General features: G+C 45.6%; 1 protein-coding gene and 1 long non-coding RNA gene across 2 annotated transcripts in view; one reads left to right on the forward strand and one right to left on the reverse strand.

The window, feature by feature from the left end:
• Positions 1 to 996: 996 nt before the first annotated feature.
• Positions 997 to 24888, reverse strand: LOC129702750 (uncharacterized). The gene is made up of 5 exons (XR_008724429.1): positions 24429 to 24888; positions 20711 to 20769; positions 13519 to 13832; positions 10674 to 10821; positions 997 to 3897 (listed from the first exon to the last, which is right to left on the reverse strand). It is a non-coding gene; the product is annotated as an uncharacterized LOC129702750 (long non-coding RNA).
• The window catches only part of LOC129702742 (immunoglobulin superfamily member 3-like), a 40834-nt gene continuing 39550 nt past the window's right edge, over positions 24012 to 25295 (forward strand). Inside the window, exon 1 of the mRNA XM_055644683.1 lies at positions 24012 to 24502. Coding sequence (XP_055500658.1) covers positions 24433 to 24502 — 70 coding nt within the window. The 5' untranslated portion in view covers positions 24012 to 24432. The remainder of the gene's footprint in view (positions 24503 to 25295) is intronic.

The following is a 25295-nucleotide window of genomic DNA, read 5'->3' on the forward strand; positions in this document are numbered from 1 at the left end:
GGCAGCACCTTCCATACACCCACCATCGCTTGTGTAAGATAATTGCCTCTCAGGTTCCTATTAAATCTTACCCCATCACCCTAAACCCACAGTCCTCTGGTTCTTGATTCTCCTACTCCGGGTAAAAGACTCTGGGCATTCACCCTGTCTATTCCTCTCATGATATTACGGAGCTCATTTCAGGCAGAGTGACGGGTTCCAACCTAATGCTGCTACAGCCTCTAGTTAAACATTGCATTCAGCATTAAACTCTTTCCTTGTGGACTAATCTGCCCCAAAAAGCAATGGGTTTTTTGTCTGCTGATGAGAGCAACATGATCTCGGCTATTTCCAGGGAGATCCAGAAGTTGCATTTTAATTGGTTAATTTCAATAAGTGGAAACATTTAATTGCTGCCTTGGAACATGTTGTAGATACGATGAGGATGTTTAAGAGGCTTTTAGATAGGCAGATGTATAGGTTGGAAATGGAGGGGTATGGTTCATGTTTAGTATAGTGTAGAGATACAGCATGGAAACAGGCCATTAGGCCCACACGGTTCTTGTCGACCATTGATCACCCGTTCACACTGGTTCTGTTATCCCACTTTTGCATCCACACCCGACACAACGGGTAGTCAAGAGGTTAATTAACCTACCAACCTGCACCTCGTTGGGATGTAGTAGGAAGCCCAAGTAGTCAAGATGAGAACTTGCAAACTCCGCACAAACAGCACCCGAGGTCAGGATTGAACCTGGGTCTCTGACTCTGTGAGGCAGCAGCTCTACCCGTTGCACCACTGTGCCGCCTTGTGTGTAGGCAGATGAGATTAGTTTATCCTTGTATCATGTTCAGCACAAACTTTGGGGGCTGAAGGGCCTGTTCCTGTTCAATCCATGGGTTGAATTGTATGCCAGTGCATATTATACACAAATTAAGGTTTCAATACTGATCCAGTTATCTAACAGTGTCTATCTGTCAGGAAATAAAAGAAAAAGCAGGTGATCCAAATTTCTATCTGGATTACATTATTACAGGTGCATTGGTCCAAGGCATTTGGTCTGACAAATGTCCATGATTGCAAGGTACTCTAACTTTATAATTCCTGCATTTTCTTAAAGGTTCTTGAGCAAGTAGACATTACTTGCCAGACTGGTTGTACAGCCCTCCAGTCTTCAACCTGTAATAGCAAATGAAAAAGCAACGCTATCTCTGGCTCAGATGCAAAATGCTGGAGTAACTCAGAGGATCAGGCAACATCTCTGGAGAAAAGGAATAGGTGGCGTTTCGGATCAAGAGGCTTCTTCAGACTCGGGGAGAGAGAAACTAGAGGTATGAAAAGTTACAAAGAGCAAATGAATGAAAGGTGTGAAAAGAACAAATCAAAACTAACAACAATGATCAATGGAGCCCACAATGGTCTGTTGTAGGCTGTGGAGAAGATGATACAAACAGTGGAACTAAGCAGGATGACAGTGAAACTAGGGTGGGGGAAGGACAGAGAGGAAGGAGATGCAAGGGTTACTTGAATGAACACCACTGGGTTGCAAGCTGCCCAAGTGAAACATGTGGTGCTGAATGCCACACGGTCACAGGGAGAACGTACAAGCTCTGTACAGACAGCACCTGGAGTCTTTAGCACTGTAAGGCAAACATTTTTCTTCGGCGAGAGTATGGGCAGAATAAATGGGAGGGTAGTTGGAAGGGAATATTGGGTGGACTTTCTTCCCACCACCATCAATGTGATGAGACACTGAAAAGGCTGCCTTCCCAGTGGGGATGGAATGAAAAATCGTGGCGTTGCCAACAAAGATTAGCACGATGGTAAAAAACTGCGCGCACTTTAATCTTTCTGCTTCCGCACCATCTGATCAAAGTCAGCCAAACTTTGGGAGGGAAATAAGATATATTAATCTCCTTCAAATATCCCTTGGGAGAAGAAAGGGCTAGTGGCTAGCATCACTATCAGTCGTAAGGGACAGTCACGGGGTGAAATGATTCAATAGCAATGTGACCTGTGCCACCACTACCTGCACTCCTACATCTCTCTGCTCTACAACACTCCCCAGAATGGTAGGGCTCTGGGTATGTTTAGAGCAGAGAGATCGAGGAGTGGACACAAATTGCTGGAGTAACTCAGCGGGTCAGGCAACTGTCAGAGTACTGAGTATAGAAGTTGGGAGATTGTGTTCCTGGTACATAAGATGTTGGCGAGGCCTGATTTAGAGTATTGTGTTCTGTTTTGGTCACCAGGTTATAGGAAATATATTGTCAAGCTGGAAAGGGTGCAGAAAAAATTTGAGGATGTTGCCAAGACTCAAGGGCCTGAGCAATATGTTGAGCAGACTAGGAGGAGTGGAGTGCAGATGAGGGGTGATTTTATAGAGGTGGACAAAATCATGAGATTAATAATGTAGGGTATTGCAGAGTAGGGGAATCGAGAACAAGGGGGTAGATTTAATAAGAACCTAAGGAGTAACTTTTTTTACTCAGAAGGGTGGTGGGTGTATGGAACAAGCTGCCAGAAGAGGTAGTTGAGGCAGGTACTATTGCAACATTTATGAAACAGTTAGACAGGTACATGGATAGGACAGGTTTAGAGGGATATGGGCCAAACACAAGCAGTTGGGATTACTGTAGATGGGACATGTTGGTTGGTGTGGGCAAGTTGGGCCGAAGGGCCTGTTGCCATGCTATGACTCTCAGCAAAAACATTTCCACTACTGCCATTTCCTTGTTGATCTCTTTATCGTTGAGTAGCAATTATTGTTCACATGTGTCTCACATTGCATTATTTAAATACCTCCATAATGTTAAAAGTTGGAAAAACTGGCACTTACTTCAGGCACTTACTCAGGCACTTTAACCCGCCGTGGAGAATCACCCAGATCTGAACGTTTATTTGCAGCATAGTGCAATGGTTACAGCCTCTGCTGACTTCCCAGCTGCAGAAGTGACCACCAATGGCTGGTAATCTCCGGAGAAGCTAAACCAGCTGTTCCATGCCGCACATCTGTGTGTATGTGTGTGTGCAAATGAGTGTGTGTTGTACAGATGAGTGAAAATCTGCCAACTATGCATCGTTGGAATAATAGTTTGGTTTATTAGTTGAAATACTAGTTTTGTTTCGGCCTACCCTTATCGATTAAATCGATCTCGGGATTATATCTTATGTTGTTTCTTTTGGAATATTGTAAGTGCTAGAGTTAAATTGTAAAGCGGGTGAGTTTACATTATTAATACAGGTCCACCACTGATTTAGTGTCGCCCTTCGTTCCAGAACCTTTTTGGCCCGTGTGTGTAGGATAGAACTAGTGTATGTTTGTGTTTGTTTCTTTCGAGGACTGTTTAAGGAATTTCACTCTGTGGGGATTTAATTTGACACTGGTTGTACTATGTAGTAAGCAAGTCACAATGAAAGTGCTTTCAAAGAATGCATCAACACCATGCTCTCAAAAATAGATTTGCTGGGGAAAAGAGATAATTACACATTGTGTATGCTTCATAATTGTCACCTTTTGAGTTATTTTTCTCTAGCCTCTCATCTGTACTTTGCTGGGCGATTTCATACGAGAGAACACAGCACTGCATACCACTCATTCCCTTCATTTCTAAACTTAGTTACCTTCCCAAGTACTGAGAGTTATTTTGGTCCCGACAAAGGATTATGCAATTTGCTAAGTGAAAGATTTTGCCAGCTATTGTAAGGCATGTTTGTATGTCACATAGTATACTATCAAAAACAACTTGATCTAAATTGCAACCTGTATGATCACTTCAGATTTATTCATGGATATGGATCATATGCAGACAGTTCTGGGCGTCATGTTCAGCATGGACATTGCGGGCCCAAGGGCCTGTTCCTGTGCTCTACATTTCTGTGTTTTATATGCTTTGTCTTCCGCATCCTAAATGAACCTGAAGAAATAGCAAAATGTCAACACAAGGAACCGCAGATGCTGTTTCACACAAAAAAGACAAAAAGTGCTGGAATAACGCAGCAGGTCAGGCAGCACCTCTGGAGAACATGGATAGGTGATGTTTCAAGTCAGGAACCCTCGAGTCAGTTTTATTAATTATTTTAATTTTTTTAATGTATTTTTTAAATTCCGCACTTTCCATTGCAATTTGCTATGTAAAGTAACTTTCCTCATTTGCTAAATCACATGGGTTTCCTCCAGGTGTTCCGCTATCCTCCCACATCCCAAATATATGTGCAGGCTTGGAGATTAATTGGCTTCTGTAAATGTCCTTAGTGTGTACATTAGAACTAGAGTACAGTGGTCAGAACTAGATTGTCGGCATGAACTTAGTGGGCCGAAGGGCCTGTTTCTATGCTGTATCTAAAGTAAATTTGTGTCCATCATTGCTGGTTGTTTGTCGGAGCATCTTATGTGGCACGGCACAGCGACTGATTTTTTTTCTAAATGCACACTAATCTTCTATTAACTTGATTTCTGTTTCCCCCTACCCCCTTTCCCTTTCCTGCCCCAGTGTGATCCCATTTCTCCCACAATCCTGTCCCTTTTCCTTCCCTCCCCATCTCATACACCCCATTCCTCTTTACATTTCACTCCTCTTTTTCCCTCCTAACCTGACACCCTTTTGTCTGCTTTTCATCTCTAGACTTTAGAGATACAGTTCCAGTGATACAGGTCCAGAGATGCTGCCTGACCCGTTGAGTTCCTCCAGCACCTTGTGCTTATCTCTCGCTGATTAAAAATCCTCATTGTTTACAGCTGTTTCTGATCTAGATCAGAGATGCATAGAATACAGTTGATGAAACAGTGGTGTCTTTATGTAGAATGCATAGACTTGTAGAGAGTAATTAGCTGATTGCCCAGGGCTGCTGGTGCTGTGGGAACTGCTTGCTTTATGTTGAGAGCCAATTTCCAAGCATCAGCTCAATGAACAACAAAACACTATACGTCTCAAAATAGGTATTTAATTTTCTGCTCCCCATGGATTAATGGTGATAGTTTGTGCAGCGTAGCAAGCAAAAAACCCCTCCATTTCCATACGAGTGAGTGGGTATATGGAGCAAGCTGCCAGAGGAAGTATTTGAGGCAGGTACTAGACTTTACTTTAGACTTTAGAGAAACAGCATGGAAACAGGCCCTTCGGCCCAATGACTATCCCATACACTAGGAACCATTTACAATTTTTACCGAAGCCCATTAATCGTCAAACCTGTACGTCTTTGGAGTGTGAGAGGAAACCGGGGCACCTGGAGAAAACCCACGCGGTCACAGGTAGAACAAATATGCTTTGAACAGAGAGCATCCAAAGTCACGATTAAACTCGGGTCGTTGTGAGGCAGCAGCTCTACTGCACATAAACAATACACTATTGTACTACAACAGCATTTAAAAGACACTTGGACGGGTACATGGATAGGAAAGATTTAGAGGGATGTTGGCAAATGTGACCAGCTTAGATGGGGCATCTTGGCTAGCATGGACAAGTTGGGCTGAAGGGACTGTTTCCATACTGAAAAACAATGACTCTAAAAGAGTGCCTTTTCCTCCAACTGATGTGTATAAGTTTGTCTACTTGTAATACTGAGTCTTCATAAGTCCTTGCAAAACCATTATCGTGTGCAGTTCTGGTTGTTGCTTTACAGGAAGGATGTGGAGGCAAGGAGAAGATGCCGAGGAGGTTTACCTCCTGGATTGGATGGTTCAAACTATAAGGAGAGGATGGTCAAACTTAGATTGTTTTGTCTGAACTGTAGGAGGCTGAGGGGAGACCTGGTAGAAGTATATACAATTATGGAAAGCGTACTGTAGATAGGGAAGACAGAACTTGTTTCCCAGGAAGGTAATGTCAAAGACGAGTTGGTGAGAGGACGGTTCATTTGCCTGATAACAGATGGGAAGACACTGTCCCTGAATCTGGAGGTGTGTGTTTACAAACTTCTGCACCTCCTTTGGGAGCGGGGAGAAGAGGGAATGACAGGGGTGAGACACATCCTTGATTATGCTGGTGGCCTTGCCGTGGCAGCATGACGTGTACATGGAGTCAATGGAAGGGAGGTTGCTTTTGCTTGATGGCCTGGGCTATGAAACCTTTGGTTTTTGACACGATTATAGCAAGATGCAAAGTATTTTGTTTAATTAACAATTGTTTAATTATCTCACAATTTCTGAGCATGTTGGAAGACTGCAAAAAATGATTTTCTAGAAAGATGACAGGGTTATGAGAGGCTTGTGATCAATGAGCTCAATTTAAATGAGTCGGTGGAGTAAACATGGAGAAACATCAAGTGAAAGGGAATGGTACTAAATTGGCATCCACTGCCTGAATGAGCAGAGGAAGCATATTCAAAAGTAATATTTCAAAAGGGAATTAGATTAATATATATAAAAAGGAAATAAAAGTCACAAGGTACAAGAGAAAAAGATACAAGATACAAGATTATTTGTCATTAGGGTTAGGGTTACCCCTCAAAAAGTAGAGAAGCAAAATTATTTGGTTCATTTTATCAAAATGGGAGCCCTATTTAATTTTTGGATACAAAGAAATGCAGATGCTGGTTCACAAAAAAAAATGACAACGTGCTGGAGTAACTCAGTGGGCCAGGCAGCATCCCTGGAGAACTTGAACAGGTGATGGTTCGGGTCTGAAAAAGGGTCCCGAACTGAAACTTCACCTATCCATGTTCTCCGGAGATGCTGCCTGACCCGCTGAGTTACTCCAGCACTTTGTGTCCTTTTGTGTATTAATTAGTATCTGCAGTTCTTTGTTTCTAAACTTTACCTCTAACAAGTCGAATTACTAACCATAAACGTAGACACAATCGGTCTAAAGAAGGGTCTTCAGTCTGAAATGTCAACTGTACGTGTTCTCCAGAGATGCTGCCTGACTCACTGTGTTACTCCAGAACTTTGTGCCCATATTTAATCTATTCTGCTTTAAATCTTTTTCATACAGTATTAGAGGAATTATCTAATGAATAGCATTGATATCACATTGCAATGTAAAGTAATCACACTGACTTGTCCATATAAAGTTTAATTTAGTTTAGAGATACAGCATGGAAACAAGCCCTTTGGCCCACCGAGTCCGTGCCGACCATCGATTGCCCTACACTAGTTCTATCCTACACTCTAGAGGCAATTTATAGAAGGCAATTAACATTTAGGTTTGGGAGAGCTGATAAGGAGGGGGTTTAAATGGTGCTATTTATTTCTTACACCCTCTATTGTACGATTTTAGGTGATGGGAGGGAGTGTAGAGATTAAACCACCTGAGCTGGATAGATCCCCGTACATTATACCACAAAATGGCAGCAAAAGACAGAGACAGGCCCGTCTCTGTTGAAACCTTCTTTATGGTTTTGTCGCCATCTGTTCTTCCTCCTCCCAGTAGCGTGGAGGGTAAGGGCTCGAGGGGGCAGCTGCAATTCTGACACAAGTTGCATTTTAATTGACAGCCCCCACCCCCCTGATTTCACCACCTGAGCGTCTCGCAGGTCTGCTCCCCAGCCCCTCACCTGTTTGTTCCAATCTCACCCCCGTAGGCTTCATTCCCCCGTGAGGCGGCACGGTGGTGCAGTGGTAGAGTTGCTGCCTCACAGCGCCAGAGACCCGGGTTTCATCCTGGCTACGGGTGCTGTCTGTGTGTGTGGAGTTTGCACGTTCTCCCTGTGACCGCGTGGGTTTTCTCCGGGTTCCCCAGTTTCCTCCCATACTCCAAACACGTGCGGGTTTGTAGGTTAATTGGCTTTGGAAAGAAATGTAAATTGTCCCTAGTGTGTAGGAAGGTGTTAGTGATCCCTGGTCAGCATGGACTAGGTGGGCTGAAGAGCATGTTTCCACATGTGACAATAATAAACCTAAACCTACATCGAAATGATGGTGTAAACATGAGCAAAAAATGTTGCTCTAATTTACTGGCTCAATATATACCTGCAGCAATTAGATACCAATTGTGTATGAGTGTTCAGAATGGCAATGCTCTAAGCTGTCATTTGAACTTTCCGTTATTGTGGAAATATATGCTCTTGTGAATTTATATATACGGTGAGCTGAAGAAAAGCTCAGGTACAGCACAGGAACAGGCCCTTCAGCCCACTATGTCTGTGCTGAACATGATGCCAGGTTAAACCAATCACTGCCTGCACATAATCCATATCCTTCCATCCTCTGTCTATCTAAAAGTCTCTTAAACTACACTATCATTAAAGGTCTGAGGAAGGGCTCTGATTCAAATTGTCAACTATGTCTCGCAGAGAAGCTTCCTGACACTCAGTTACTCCAGCATTTTGCTTCTATCTGCAGTTCTTTGTTTCTACATCCTACAATCGATTGCCGTGCTTTGTCCCGCCCACACCTCTTTTCCAGCTTTCCTTCCCCCCTATCAGTCTGAAGAAGGGTCCCAATCCGAAGCGTCTTTTGTCCATTCCCTCCACAGGTGCTGCCTGACCAGCTGAGTTCCTCCAGCATTTTGTGTTTTACTCAAGATTCTGGCATCTGCAGTTCCTTGTGTGTCTTGTTTACAGGTACATGCTTTGCTTCAGTGAGGAGTCAAGTCAATGAAAGATTATTATTGAACTTTGCACAAGATCTTTGCTGCCTTTGATGTCTGGCCATGGGTTGAGGACTGAGAAATATGTCAAAATTGCCTTCAACCGTGTAATCTTTAGTAAGATTACAGTTTAGCTAACGCCAAGCTTGGCCCTGGGGTGAATAAACACTGAGGAATTCATGCAGAAATATGCATGTATATGTCAAAATACCAAGAAGAATATTACTGTTATTGTAAAACACTCGGCCGAGGCTGAGTGACGAGACTCCCAGCAGTCAGACCAAACACTCCGAAGCTGTATTAAATCATCTGGATTCCAGTTCAATTAGTTCCAATGCCGATCCTTTACAAAATTAAAGGCCCATTGTTCAGACATTCCCGGTCTGTCTGATTGGGTTAACGGTTGGTGATGTCTGACGGCACTGGGCCTGTACTCGCTGGAGTTTAGAAGGATGAGGTGAGACCTCATTGAAACTATCCGAATAGTGAAGGGCCTGGATAGAGTGGATGTGGAGAAGATGTTTCCACTAGTGGGAGAGTCTAGGACCAGAGGTCACAGCCTCAGAATCTCTTTTAGAAAGGAGATGAGAAGGGTTTCCTTTAGTCAGAGGATGGTGAATGCGTGGAATTAATTGCCACTGATGGTTGTGGAGGAGAAGTCATTGGGTATTTTTAAGGCCGAGATTGACAGATTCTTGATTAGTAAGGGTGTCGGGGGTCATGGGGAGAAGGCGGCAGAAATATTTTGAGAGGGAAAGAAAGATCAGCCATGATTGAATGGCGGGGTAGACTCGATGGGCCGAATGGCCTAATTCTGCTCCTAGAACTTATGGCAGGGACAATCAAATAGAGTTTGGACCATAAGACACAGAAGCCAAATACCATTCTCCTGCCTTCTCCCCATAACCTTTGACATCCTTACCAACCACACCACTAGGGCGGCGCTGTGGCACAGCTGCCATGCCCTCTCAGCGCCAGGAACCCATGTCCGATCCTGACCTCCGGTGCTGTCAGTGCGGAGTTTGCACGTTCTCCATGTAACCGTTTGGTTTTTCTCCAGGTGCTCCAGTTTCCTCACACATCCCAAAGGGTTTGTAGGTTAATTGGCCTCTGTAAATTGCCCCTACTGTTTAGGGGGTAGATGTGAAAGTCGGATAACATAGAACTAGTGTGAATGGATGATCGCTGGTTGGCGTGGAATCGCTGGGCCGAAGGGCCTATTTTCATGCTGATAAATGTATATAAAATTACGAGAGGCAGAGATAGGGTCAGACAGAACCTTTTCCCAGGGTGGAAATGTCAAAGAGTAGAGGGCATAACTTTAAGGTGAGAAGGGAAAAGTTTAAAGGAGATGTGCTGGGCAAGTTTTTTTACACAGAGGCTGGTGAATGCCTGGAACATGCTGCCTGGGATGGTGGTGGAGGCAGACACTATAGTGGCGTTTAATCTACTTTTACAGAGGCACATGGAGATGCAGGGAATGGAGGGATATGCATCACGTGCAGGCAAATAAGGTCATTTTATCTTGCCATTATTCGGCACAAACATTGTGGGCCAAAGGGCCTGTTCCTGTGCTGTCATTTTCTGTGTCGTTAGATGAGTAAATAACACAGAATAGATTGTTAAAGTTACGTCACTGAAGGGTAATAGAGCAAGAACTCTTAACGTACCCATTAAGATAAATTAGTAAGTTCTATAATTTGCTAATATGGGTTCAAACACAAACCAGAGTGGCATTTTCATTTTGACCTGCGCATTTAATTATATGTTGGTTTCTTTCTACTTGGAAGATCAGTTTCAGTATTAAGGAACAAGGCAGGAAGGAACGCTCCACTGCGATTGGGGCGGTACGGTGGCACAGTGGGAGAGCTGCTGCCTTACAGCACCGGAGACCTGGGTTCGATCCTGACTAGCTGTGCTGTCTGTACTGAGTTTATATGTTCTCCCTGTGACCATGTGGGTTTCCTCCGGGCGCTCCAGTTTCCTCCCACACTACAAAGATGTGCAGTTTTGTAGGTTAATTGGCTTCCCTAAATTGTAAGTTGTCCCTAGTGCATAGGATAGTGCTCATGGACGGGGTGATCTCTGGTCGGCATGGATTCGGTGGGTCGAAGGGCCTGTTTCCATGCTGTATCTCTAAAATCTAAATTTGTAAGGGTCCTGACCTGAAACGTCGCCTGTCCATTCCCTCCACAGATGCTGCCTGACCTGCTGAGTTCCTCCAGCACTTTGTGTTCTGCTCTTGATTCCAGCATCTGCAGTTCCTTGTGTCTCCATTTGTTGCTGCCAATCTTGTGACCTGGAACACCGTGACTGACAGGGAAGTGGGAAATGATTAATTAGTAATTGTCAAGAAGAAATTTGACGGAGAGAGGGAATTGTCAGGACATTGGGGAGGGTGTAGGGGAGTGGGACAATTGGGTAGTCCTTGAAAACAGCCGTCACGGGCAGAGTTATTGAACAAGAAGAGTTGACTACCTCACCCAGCTGACATGCCCAAACATATTGTAGAAGGTGCAGCTTGACAATGTGAGCTCTGTGGGCTGTGTAGGCTGATCTTATGTGGAGGGAGTGGAGAAATGAGTCAATATGAGCTCCACAATGTGAAAGTGAAGGCAATGCCAAGTTAAGTTTATCTTCTGGTTTCAAAATTAAATAATTTCTGCTTCCTCCACAAGCACCATGGGAAAAAAAACTGAAACTAGAGGCAGACAAGGAGTAATAGATAATATATTCTTGTGATAATAATTTGCCAATTCTACTAAGTCAATATGTAGAAACGAAGAACTGCAGATGCTGGTTTATACCAAAGATAGACACAAAGTGCTGAAGAAGGGTCTAGTTCATGATCCAATATGTCACCCATCCTTTCCCTCCAGAGATACTGCTGACTCATTGTGTTCCTCCAGCACTTTTCATCTATTCAGTCAAAGTTCTGATCAGAATTCTGTTCACCACAGTTGCTTCCACAATTCTCTGCAATTTCTTGCGGTCTTGGATGGAGCTGTTCTCAAACCATGCATCCTGATAAAATGCTTTCTACGATGCATCTGTAGAAATATGTGAGAATTGTTGGCGGACATGCCGATCCTCCTAAAGCTTCTAAGGAAGTAGAAGCATTGGTGTCCTTTCTTGGCTATTGCTTCGATGAGGATGATCCAGGAGAGTTGCTGGTAATAGTTACTCCGAGAAACTTGAAGAGTTCAACCATCTCTACTTTGGCACCGTCAATGCAAACTGGGGTATGTGTACTGTGTCGCTACCTGGAGTCCATCACTATCTCCTTTGTCTTGTGGACATAGAGAGAAAGGTAGTTGTTTCAATACCAGGTCAGTTAGTTCTCAATCTCCTTCCTGTACTCCGTCTCGTCATTATTTGATATCCAATTTCATCTGCGAATTTGTAAATTGAATTGGATTTGTACTTGGCTACACGGACACGGGTGTAGAAGGAATAAAGAAGGGAGCTGGGAACACATCCTTGCGGAGCACCAGTGTTGAGGATTATCGTAGCGGATGATTTGTCCCCTATCCTAACTGATTGGAGTCTGTTGGTTAGGAAGTTGAGTATCCAGTTGCAGGGATGAATGCTGACTCTAAGTTCCATAGTTTGGTGATGAGCTTGGATGGGATAGAAACATAGGCAATATGATCATGGCTGATCATCTAAAATCAGTACCCCGCTCCTGCTTTTTCCCCATTATTCTTTGATTCCTTGATAATGGTATTAAAAGCAGAGCTGTAGATAGGGGGGAGGGGGGAGGGGGGGGAGAGGGTAAATATTGGGAAAGTTGTTCTTATCCCAAACAGTTTGCATGTAGCAAATGATCCGTGAACAAAATGTTTATCTCCCATTTGCTTTGATGTTTTTGCAGGTTGTCACATATTGCAGCTTCTATCCTCCAGATGGGGCTGTTGAGCTAATGATTTCCACCTCGCTTCTGAAATAACCTAGCCATTATTGTAGTTATTTTAGTTGAAACTTTGACCTCTTATCAGCATAGGCAGCGTATTTTCCTACAATATATATTAGGACATCTCTATGCCATAAAAAATGTGTCTGACCTTGTTCATAGATAGACAAAAGTGCTGGAGAAACTCAGCGGGTGCGGCAGCATCTGTGGAGCGAAGGAAATAGGCAACGTTTCGAGCCGAAACCCTTCTTCAGACTGATGTGGGGGGGGGGGGGGGGGGGGGGGGGGGGCAGGGGGGGAAAAGAAAGGAAAGGAAGAGGTGGAGCCAGTGGGCTGAGGGAGAGCTGAGAGGGGGCGGAGAAAGTAAGGACTACCTGAAATTAGAGAAGTCAATGTTCATACCGCTGGGGTGTAAACTGCCCAAGCGAGATATGTGCTGCTCCTCCAATTTACGGTGGTCCTCACTCTGGCCATGGAGGAGGCCGAGGACAGAAAGGTCAGATTTGGAATGGGAGGGGGAGTTGAAGTGCTGAGCCACCGGGAGATCAGGTTGGTTAATGCGGACCGAGCAGAGGTGTTGGGCGAAGCGATCGCCAAGCCTACGCTTGGTCTCACCGATGTAGGGCAGCTGACACCTAGAGCAGCGGATGCAATAGATGAGGTTGGAGGAGGTGCAGGTGAACCTCTGCCGCACCTGGAAAGACTGCTTGGGTCCTTGAATGGAGTCAAGGGGGGAGGTAAAGTGACAAGTGTAGCATTTCTTGCGGTTGCGAGGGAAAGTGCCCAGAGAGGGGGTGGTTCGGGTGGGAAGGGACGAATTGATCAGGGAGTTACGGAGGGAGCAGTCTCTGTGGAAAGCAGACAGGGGAGGAGATGGGAAGATGTGGCCAGTGGTGGGATCCCGTTGGAGGTGTTGAAAATGTTAACCCACTGATTGGATGACAATGTAGGGTGGAAGGTGAGGACAAGGGGGACTCTGCCCTTGTTACGAGTGGGGGGGATGGGGAGTGAGACTAGAGTCACGGGGTATAGAATAGACCCTGGTGAGAGCCTCATCTATGATAGAGGAGGGGAACCCCCGTTCCCTGAAGAATTACCTTGTTCATTCCTCCTTCTCCCTGTTCCCATCTGGCAGAAGGTACAGAAGCTTGAAAGCGAGCACCATCAGACTCGGAGGTAGACAAAAATGCTGGAGAAACTCAACGGGTGAGGCAGCATCAATGGAGCAAAGGAAATTTGGGAACGGCTTCTTCCCCTCTGTTATCAGGCTTCTGATCAGCCCTTCCATAAGCTAGGGTACTGTTCGGTTTACCTCTACCTCATTGAAGACATTGGACTTTGTCTCTGGAACTGGTGCTGCTACAATGCTGAGAACTATATTCCGCACCCTGTATCTTCCCCTTAGCTCGACCTGTTGTAGAAACAAGGATATGCAAAGGATGATTTGCAAAAAAAGACACAAAATGCTGGAGTAACTCAGGGGGTCAGGGACATCCCTGGAGAAGGTACATAAAAATGCTGGAGAAACTCAGCGGGTGCAGCAGCATCTATGGAGCGAAGGAAATAGGCAATGTTTCGGCCCGATTTTCGATTTTCCAGCATCTGCAGTTCCTTCTTAAACACATCTCTGGAGAACATGGACAGGTGACCTTTTAGGTCAGGCCCCGTCCTCAGATGGAAGAAGGGTCCCGACCAAAAACAAAAAGCTTTTCACTCTACATGGGTGCACATGACCATAATAATAAACTAAATTAAACTAAACACATACATTTTCTCCATAGATGCTGCCTGACCCACTGAGTTCCTCCAGCTCTTTGTGACTCTACCTATTTTACCTGGGTTTGACTTGATTATATTTATATACAGTATTATCTGATCTAATTAGATAGCAACATAGAATATGAGCAATAAATAAATATATTTACTTGCATACAGTCATAGTAGTGCAAATCTTTTTTTTCCTGGTGGGAGGAGTGTCCGGGGGGGGGGAGGGGGGTGGTTGGCAATCACCGAGGTACAGTGTTGAGTAATGTAACAGCCGCAGGGAAGAAGCTGTTCCTGGACCTGCTGGTCTGGCAACGGAGAGACCTGTAGCGCCTCCCGGATGGTAGGAGGGTAAACAGTCTATGGTTGGGGTGAGAGCAGTCCTTGACGATGCTGAGCGCCCTTCGCAGACATCGCTTGCTTTGGACAGACTCAATGGAGGGGAAGTCACGCACGGGCGTCCTCCTTACAGGGACTAGCACCCTGGAGACACCCATGGTCAGCCATGACCGAAGGGGGTCTAAGAAGAAGAACCGTTGAATCAATGTGAGATGGTCTTGGTAATAAATAGAGTGCAACCATTGACAAAGACTTTTCCTAATTTGATCTAAGTTTTCTTCCAGACTTTATCAGCTGCCTCATCTTTCTGCGGCACAGTGGTGCAGCTGGTAGAGCCGCTGCCTCACAGCGGCGGAGACCCGGGTTCAATCCGGACTACGGGTGCTGACTATGTGTGGAGTTTGCACGTTCCCCTATGACTGCGTTGGTTTCCTCCGGGTGCTTTGGTTTTCTCCCACATTCCAAAGATTTGGAATGGTAGGTTAATTGGCCTCTGTAAATTGCCCATGTGTGTAGGGAGTGGATGAGAAAATGGGATAACATGGAAGGAGTGTGAATGGGTGATCGATGGTTGGCGTGGATTCGTACCCGGGTCTCTGGCGCAGTGAGGCAGTGGCTCCACCCGCTGCATCGCTGCGCCATGCTTGCCGACACTGGACTGCCACTTCTGCTTGGGACTGTGGAGGAGGAATGTGTATTGAATGAGGAACAGAAGGCTTGTGGGTCTCAAACCTTCTGTGTGGTTACCCTCGGGAATGAAGAACAATTTCAAGAAGTACTTGCAAAGTGTAAGGAGCTCTTTAAAGCAAATGTTCTTAACAGCATTTGGTACTCCATAGCCAGTTAGTCCACGCGCAAACTGTGGGAACAGCACCTCATATTCCGCTAGGGTTGCTCACAACCCAATGGTATGAACATCGAATTCTCCAATTTTAGGTAACTACTAACCTACAACCCCCACTCCCACCCTTCCCTTCCCTTCCCCACCACCCCTCCCTTGTCCAACCACCTGTCTAACAAACCCATCCCGCTCACCTGTATCCACCTATCACTCCCTGCCTGAGGTCACCTGTTGCCGCCTCTGGTTTGTTCTAGTATTTTCTTGATTCCAGTTCCTGCCCTCCACCCCCCACCACCTCACAATCAGTCTGAAGAAGGATCCCGACCTGAAACCTAACCTATCCACGTCCCCCAGAGATGCTGCCTGACCCGCTGAGTTACTCCAGCATTTTACGTCTAGTTTTAGTATAAACCAGCATCTGCAGTTCCTTTCTATTACATTTCATTTCATTCCACCTCTTACTCGTTGGGCTTTGTCCTGCCCCCTCCTCTCCTCCAGCTTACTCCATCCCCTTCCCACCACCACCACAATCAGTCTGAAGAAGGGTCCCATCCCAAAACGTTGTATTCCCGTCTTCTCCAGAGATACTGCTTGATCTGCTGAGTTACTCCAGCACTTTGTGTCTTTTTGTTGTAAAGCAGCATCTGCAGTTCCTTGTTTCTCTATGCTGTTGGCCTTCGTTTTGCCCAAAGCTAGATCAGCCTTCCCATTGTTGTTCGGTGATAAGGTCTCATGGTGGTGTTGGTGCAGAGACTACCTTGCCTCCCACTAATTCCCTCCAACCTAGAGGACCCTTTCTCATGTGGATGGCTATCTAGTTCATGGGTACAGCATGGAAACAGGCCCTTCAGCCCATTGAGTGCACGCCGACCATCCATCATCCATTCACACGGGTTCTATGTTATCCCACTTTCTCATCCACTCCCGCGCGAAACCCATGCGATCACAGGGGGAACATGCAAATTTCACACACACACACACACACACACACACACACACACACACACACACACACACACACACAAAGTCAGGATCAAACCCAGGTCTGTCGGCATGAGGCAGCGGTTCTACTCACTGTGCCACTTATTCCTCCTGAACAGGGGAGAAGAATGAAAGCGAGTGATCTTTTTATTCCTCTCTCTATGGAAGATTGAGCTCAATGTGGGTGACGTATGGGTAGGATGTCAAGGGAAGGGTAAAGGCAGGGTGTGGTATCGGAATGACTGTGGGAGATTAGGCAAGGATTAATAGACTGGGTGACGAACAACTTCTCTCTGTCTCTTACGAAGCAAGAATACAAAGGAGGGTGTTTTCTGTGTGGGGTTTACCTTGATAAATCTTGTAAGGACATGAAATATCTCTTGACGTCGCTCCTTCATACGATGATTCTTGCCCCAGTCGCCTCCTCTTTGACTCTAAGAGTCATAGTCATGGAGTCATGGCCCAACTTGCCCACGGGAACAAAATGTCCCATCTACACTAGTCCCACATGCCTGTGTTCGGCCCATATCCCTCTAAACCTGTCCTATCCATGTACCTGTCTAAATGTTTCTTACACGTTGCAAAGTCCCTGATATGGTGCCCCCGATAGATCTTCCACCCTCCCCCCTCAACTCGTGCGGAGAATCTGCGGTGACAGAGTCGCTGCCTCACAGCACCGGATAGAACACATGTCTATCTTCATGGCACATAGATTGATTGACATCTGTAATAGGCCAACATGTTTGTAGGTTAATTGGCCCTCTGTAAATTTCCCCTGGAGTGTAGGAAGTGAAAGAGAAAGTGGGATAACGTGGAACTAGTGTAAACGGGTGATCGATGGTCGGCATGGACTGGGCAGGCCGAAGGGCCTGTGGCCATGCATTCCAATCTCTCCACGTGCATTTGCTCTGCTCACTGGGGCAATGATGACCATTTGCTGAAAATCTGCCATCTCGATCCTGCACCATCTCTCAGTAGAAAGATACAAAAAGCTGGAGTAAATCAGCGGGACAGGCAGCCTCTCTGGAAAGAAGGAATGGGTGACTTTTCAGGTCGAGACCCTTCTTCAGATCGATGTCAGGGAAGAGGGAGATACATAGATAGGGAAGTGCAAGGTGTGAAATCACGACAAAGGGGATGGTGATCAAGTAAAATGTAGACTAGGTCATTGTTAGCTGGGAGAAGGTAACGACAAAGTAAACAGAAATAAAATGTAGTCGGAGACAGTCAGACTGGTCGGAGAACTGGGAAGGGGAGGGATGGAGAGGGAGGGAAAGCAAGGGTCTCATTGTTTAGTTTATTATTGTCATATGTACCGAGGTACAGTGAAAAGCTTTTAGTTATGTGCTATCCAGTCAGCTGAAAGACTATACATGGTTACAATCAAGCCGTCCACACAGTACAGGTACAAGATAAAGCAAATAATGTGTAGGAAGGAACTACAGATGTTGTTTCAAACTGAAGATAGACACAAAAAGCTGGAGTTACTCAGCTGGATAGGCAGCATCTCTGGAGAGAAGGAATGGGTGACGTTTTGAGACTGAAGAAGGGTCTCGACCCGAAACATCACCCATTCCTTCTCTACAGAGATGCTGCCTGTCCCGCTGAGTTACTCCAGCTTTTTGTGTCTATAAAATAATGTTTAGTGCAAGATAAGGTTCAGTAAAGTCGGATTAAAGATAGTCCAAGGGTCTCCAATGAGGTAGATGGGAGGTCAGGGCTGCTCTCTAGCTGTTGATGGGATGGTTCATTGCATGAAAACAGCTGGGAAGAAACTGTCCCTGAATCTGGAGGTGTGTTTTTACACTTCTGGACCTCTTGCCTGAGGTCAGTTGTAGTGGAGATGCTGGCAGGTTGCTGCTGCATGCTTGCCATTGGGAATGTACCTTTAAGCAACGACATCCTTCCACGCTGCGGCGTAACTAGGTGTGTACCTTCACTAGAATGAGTTGGGTGTGGATCTGTCAGAAAACACTCGTCCCGCTTCAGGGCTTGATCACGTGCCTATAATGTGTCAGAGTGGATTTTAACAAGCTATTTCATAATGTGTAGCTGGGAAAGCCTTGTGCACATACACACTGCACACTTAGCAGTATTTAAGAGTCAGATAGTCCTGACCCAGCTCAATAAGACTTTGGTTCAGAGTATTATGTGCAGTTGTGGTTGCCCCTTTACGGGAAGGATGTGGATGTTTTGCAAAGAGTTACCATTACCATAATAAGAGAAGTAAAATGTTGGAGTAACTCAGCCGGTCAGGCAACATCTCTGGTCCACATCTCTGGTGACATTTCGGATCTTGTGTGATGCCTGGGTTAGGGTGTATCCGCTCAAAGGGAGATAGAGGTTGGGCAGACTTGGATTGTTTTCTCTGGAGCAGCGGAGGTTGAGGGGACACCTGACAAGAGCAGATAAAATGATCAGAGGCATAGATAGGATAGACAGTCAGAACCATTTCCCAGAGTGGAAGTATCAAAGACTGGAGGGCATCATGTTAAGGTGAGAGAGGGAAAGTTTAAAGGAGATGTGCAGGACAAGTTTTTCCACAGAGTGGTGGCGAGTGCCTGGAACACGTGGCCAGGGGTGGTGGTGGAGGCAGATACAATGGTGGTGTTTAAAAAACTTTTGAGCAGCCACATGGATGGGCAGGAGCGGAGGGATATGGATCATGTTCAGGCGAAGGGCATGTTCTTGTGCTGTACTGTTCTATGTTCTAAGGGCATTTAGAAAATCCAGTTTCTAAACCGAGTTGAGTCATTTCTGCTTTTGTCACAATACACCGCAGGTGATAAAGTATAAAACCACATGGTATTAAAATTTGATACAGTATAAAAATATGTGGTATTAAAATTTGCATTCTTGTTTAAATATTTTACAATGAAATATCATGGTTTAAATCGTCATGTGCATGTATAATTTTAAAATAAACTGCATAGCTCTTTAGCTTAAGAAATGGAATGATTTTGTAAGGCAAAACACTTGCCTACTATTAGCAAATGATATATTAACACTGGAAGTTTTGACATTCTGGATTGTTCAATGAAATGCTGTAATCCAAGGTTACTGGTTGTTGAGATAAATGTGACCTTGATAGTAACATGATTTTAATGCCAAAACCAAGCCTTATTAATGTAGACTGCATGGGTACAAGCATACAGAATAGTCAGTCTCAATTTAAAAAAGTTAATTGCTAGTAATTTTTCTTCGTCCTTGGCAGTTGAAATATATGGAAACACTAGACCAAGTGGGACCCGTTGGGACCCGTTCCCCAACGTGGGGAGGGGGGACGCGGCATCTGCACCCACCCCGGAGACAGGCGCACCCCGGAGCCAATCACCCCCATCATCCCCCGCAAGGAAAATGATGGAAATTATGGAGACAATTAATCGTCCCCACGTTGGGGGATAATAATAATAATAATAAATTTTATTTATGGGCGCCTTTCAAGAGTCTCAAGGACACCTTACAAACATTTAGCAGGTAGAGGAAAAACATGTAAGGGGAATGAAATAAATAGTAGAGACATGACTAGTACACAAAGTAAAGACAGAATGCAATACAAAACACAATAATAAGGCAATTAATGCACAGATGAAAAGGGTGGGGGACGTGGGGCTAAGGATAGGCAGAGGCGAAGAGATGGGTCTTGAGGCTGGACTGGAAGATGGTGAGGGACACGGAATTGCGGATCAGTTGGGGGAGGGAGTTCCAGAGCCTGGGAGCTGCCCTGGAGAAGGCTCTGTCCCCTAAACTGCGGAGGTTGGACTTGTGAATGGGATGGAGGTGGGGGGGGGGGGGGGGGGGGGGGCGGGGGTTTGGGGGGGAGGGGCATCTTGGCCAGGCCCGGGAGCAAACCAACAGGGAGATCGCCTCCTGCCACCGATCGGCCCTCCCCACTCCCTGCCTTGTGTCCAAACACCAGGATCGTGGGACTAAAATGCAACCAGAACTTGAGGAGCAGCCCCTTCACATATTCGTACAGGGGCAACAACATCACACATTCCATATACACGTGGAACATGGTCTCTCCCTTGCCGCAGAAAATACAGGAGCCCATGAACCGGCCCTGCGCAACACTCTCTACCCCTCTCTACCTCTCCCCCTATTGCAGCTTTGGCCAGGTTTTAGGCACCATGTTATTGGAAAGATGTTGTTAATCTGGAAAGGGTACAGAGAAGATTTACGAGGATGTTGCCAGGACCCGAGAGCCTGAGCTATGGGGAGAAGTTGAGCAGGCTAGGACTCTACATCTTGGAGCACAGGAGAGGATAAGGGGTGATCTTATAGAGATGCATAAAATCTTGAGAGGATTAGATCAGGTAAATGCACTCTTTTGCAGAGTGGGGGAAATTGCAGAGTTCGCTTACCGCCACAACAGATCAACGGTGGATGCGACCTCGCTGGCCCTCCAATCCACTCTGGATCTCTGGACAACAAAAACTCATGTCAGGCTGTTATTCATTGATTACAGCTCGGCATTTAACACAATCATCCCCTCCAAGCCCGTTACCAAACTCGCAGAACTGGGTCTCTGCGCATCCCTCTGCAATTGGATCCTCGACTTCCTCATTCACAGACCACAGTCTGTTCGTATTGGTGGAAATGTGTCAGCCTCGATAACAATCAGTACGGGAGCACCTCAAGGCTGCGTGCCCAGCCCCCTGCTATACTCACTCTATACCCATGACTGCGTAGCCGGTCATAGTGCAAACTCCATCATCAAGTTCGGTGACGACACCACTGTTGTGGGACGTAACACTGATGGGGATTAGTCAGAGTATAGAAGAGAGATCGAGCAATTGTCCATATGGTGCCAGCACAATAACCTGGCCCTCAACACCAGCAAAACCAAGGAACTGATTGTGGTCTTTGGAAGGAGTTGGATGGGGACCCACAGCCCCATTTATATCAACGGGTCGGGTCGATGGTTGAAAGGGTCAAGAGCTTCAAATTCCTGGGCGTTCACATCTCTGAAGATCTTTCCTGGTCCGAGAACACTAATGCAATTATCAAGAAAGCTCATCAGCGCCTCTACTTCCTGAGAAGATTACGGAGAGTCGGTTTGTCAAGGATGAGTCTCTCTAACTTCTCCAGGTGCACAGTAGAGAGTATGCTGACCGGTTGCATCGTGGCTTGGTTCGGCAACCTGAGCACCCTGGAAAGGAAAAGACTACGAAAAGTAGTAAACACTGCCCAGTCCATCATCGGCTCTGACCTTCCTTCCATCAAGGGGATTTATCGCAGTCGCTGCCTCAAAAAGGCTGGCAGTATCATCAAAGACCCACACCATCCTGGCCACACACCCATCTCCCTGCTACCTTCAGGTAGAAGGTACAGGAGCCTGAAGATTGGAACAACCTGGTTCAGGAATAGCTACTTCCCCACAGCCATCGGGCTATTAAATCTGGCTCGGACAAAACTCTGATTATTAATAACCCATTATCTGTTATTTGTACTTTGTCAGTTTATTTATTCATGTGTGTATATATTTATATTACAGTATATGGACACACTGATCTGTTTTGTAGTAAATGCCTACTATGTTCTGAGTGCTGAAGCAAAGCAAGAATTTCATTGTCCTATCTGGGACACATGGCAATAAACTCACTTGAACTTGAACTTGAGAACCAGAGGACATCGGTTTCCGGTGAGATAAGGGGTAACAAAATGAATAGGAACCTGAGGAACCTGAATGTTTTCATAAAGAGCGTGGTGGGTGTATGGAATGAGCTGCCGGAGGTGGTAGTTAAACAGGTACTATCGCAATATTTAAGGAACATTTAGACAGGTATATGGGTAGGATATCCTGTGGAAATCCCCCGTCTGATTACTTAGAGCAAATAAACAGTGGTCAAACAGATACTGCAGCATATTGCATGTTGTTGTGTGAGGAAACACCTGTGTGTTTGCACCACCCCTATCGCAGGGAATGGCCTTTGTACGCTTTGTAACCAACATGCCCCATCTACACTAGTCACACCTGCACGCGTTTGGCCCATGTCCCTCTAAATCTGACCTATCCATGCACCTGTCCAAACGTTTTTAAACGTTGCTACAGCACCTGCCTCAACCGCTTCCTCCACATACCTCGTTCCACCGTGTAAATAAAAGTTGACCCTCGGGTTCCTATTAAATCTTTCTCCACTCACCTTAAACCTATGTCCACTGGTTCTGATTCCCCTACTGCAATGTCCACTGGTTCTTGATTCCCCTCTCCAATCACATACGCACACTCATGTGCGCGCACACACACGCTGTTCACATTTATGCCTTCTTCCGCAGTCTGTAGATTTCCACCTCCTAATGCAGGCTGAATATACAGCCTTCCTAGAAGACACACACACCACTCTTACACCCACACCACACTCACACTCACTCACACGCACACACAACTCTCTCACACATACATGGGGTTAGGAGGGAAAGATAGAAGGGAATAGGAAGGAAAGCCATGATTGAATGGCAGAGTCGACTTGAATGGCCTAATTCTGCTCCTTTTCCTTATGACCACTCACTCACTCACTCACTCACTCACTCCACACACACACACACACACACACACACACACACATAGCCACCCTTTTACTCCTAAAATACCTGTGGAATCTCTTGGGATTTCCCTTTACTCTGCCTGGCGACTCCATTTCCTGTGCTATTTTTGCCCTCCAAACTTGCCCTTCTTAAATATCCCCTACACTTCCCATAGCTGATTTACAACGCAGTCTCTGGCGTAAAAAGAGCACAGCTGTCGCCCAGAGTTTGACAAACCGGTTGACATCTGCCCAGTTCACCAACAGTTGCAGCCGCGACGCCGTGAGCTAATTCGGAAGTGCTGACATTCTAATGAGATCATAAACTGACAGTACAACCCAAAGGTCTTAGAGCAGGGGTGAGGGAGTGCGCGGCCCGGGGAGAGGGAGTGTGTGGGGCCCGGGGCTGGGGGGAGAGGGGAGCATAGGGGGGGGGCGAGGGACATTGTAGTGGGGGGGGCAGGCGGGGGAGAGTGCCGGTGCCGGGGGGGGGGGGGGGGGATAAGGCCTAATGTGTGTGAAGTTACTGGGAGGTTTACAATGTTTCTTATTTAATGTCCCTTGTCTAGTCCGAAATAAAGTTCATCATTGGATCAGAAGAAATATCATTGTGTGTGTTATATGATTATATACATTTATATCACATTCATGTATGTGTATTTATAAACATTTTATTCTTTAACAAGAATTAACAGAATTATGAACTAGCAAAATTATGAATCTAACCCTATATCACGCACAAAAACGTCCCCCGCAATGTCAATTACCCTGCGAGTCGGGTCGGGTCGGTTCCGGTTACTACAAAATCAAGTCAAACACTGCTTGTGAGCAATTTAAAAAGAAATGATTTAAAAACATTAAAAAAGACAATTATCAGAGTCAAATTTTATTCTTGACAAGAAGTATGAACTGACAGAATTATGAATCTAACCCTATATCACACACACACACACAAATTGTTGCCCCGCAACATTGGTTACACTGCGAAGGTTACACAGAAAAGCTGGAGAAACTCAGCGGGTGCAGCAGCATCTATGGAGCTGAGTAGCTCCATAGATGCTGCTGCACCCGCTGAGTTTCTCCAGCTTTTCTGTGTAACCTTCGATTCTCCAGCATCTGCAGTTCCCTCTTAAACATTGGTTACACTGCGAGTCGGGTCGGGCCAGGTAGGCTCCGGTTACTAAAATGGGCGGGGAAAAGTGCCCAGGATCCCCTCCGTAGCGTACTACACGTCAGCCCATTTCGCAGGAGTGGCCTATCTTGCTCTGCTCTAAGATCTTTGGTACAGCCCACACACACACCCTCATCGAGGTGCACCTTGTTTAACTAGTCCCTGCATTAGCAGCACCAAGCCACTGCAGATTGACAACTGCCGATTTCTGCAAAAGAAATAGCAGAACAGTAAAACTGGGATGCAGAACTTAAACAACTTGTGGCTGCAATGTTTTTTTTTTACATAGAACTGCTGCTCAAATTCGCGGTTAAAAGAGACTGCCAGTCATTTCTGAAACTTCTGTAACGACTGAGTACAACCCAGACGGTTGCCCGGACTTACAGGGATGGAGTTGCCTCGTTCGACTTCTTTGAAGATTGCAAAGTTTCTGATATTCTCTCTGATTATCTCGTTTGGTGAGTAGCCTGTTTATCGTTGTACCATGTTAGTCCTTGTGGACGGAGCACCTATGTCCCATGCTGGGAGATGTCACGCCTTGTTTTAACCTGTCAAGGTAATGATGGTTCTTAAAGCCGCACCTTTGGTAGAACTGCCCCTGTCGACTGCTATAAACCAGCAACAAGGAACTAAAGTATTCTGTGCTAGTAATTATTAAACGTCTCTGAGAAACGCCAGCTTGCATTTGTATTTGCATTTGTATATGAAATGTCACAAGTTATTTCTACAGTTTCAACAAAAAAAAAGATTGAGATATTAATATCGGGCTAGTCACAAAGAGTCATAGAAACCGTCCCTTCGGTCCACCTTGTACATGCTGACCTAGTCGGTACACTGTACGACTCTATGACTCGATTTGCCTGCATTTGGCCCATAGTCCTCTAAACCGTTCCTATCCAATTACTTGTCCAAATGTTTTTTATAAATCACGAGAGGAATGGATAGGGCGAATGCACAGTCTTTTACCCAGGGTGGGAGAATCAAGAACCAGAGGACATATGTTTAAGGTGAGAGGGGAAAGATTTAAAAGGAGCCTGAAGAGCAACTTTTTGAGTCAGAGGGTGGTGGGTGTATGGAATGAGCTACCGAAGGAGGTAGTTAGTGTAGGTAACCTGAGACAGGTATTTAACATTTACATGTTGGAATTTACATTTACAACATTTAAAAAGACATTTGGACAGGTACATGGATAGTAATGTTTTAAAAGGATATGGACCAAACACAGGCAGGTGGTACTAGCATAGATAGGAC

This window comes from Leucoraja erinacea, chromosome 13 (assembly GCF_028641065.1).
Source record: "Leucoraja erinacea ecotype New England chromosome 13, Leri_hhj_1, whole genome shotgun sequence".
In the NCBI taxonomy this organism is placed as follows: domain Eukaryota; kingdom Metazoa; phylum Chordata; class Chondrichthyes; order Rajiformes; family Rajidae; genus Leucoraja; species Leucoraja erinaceus.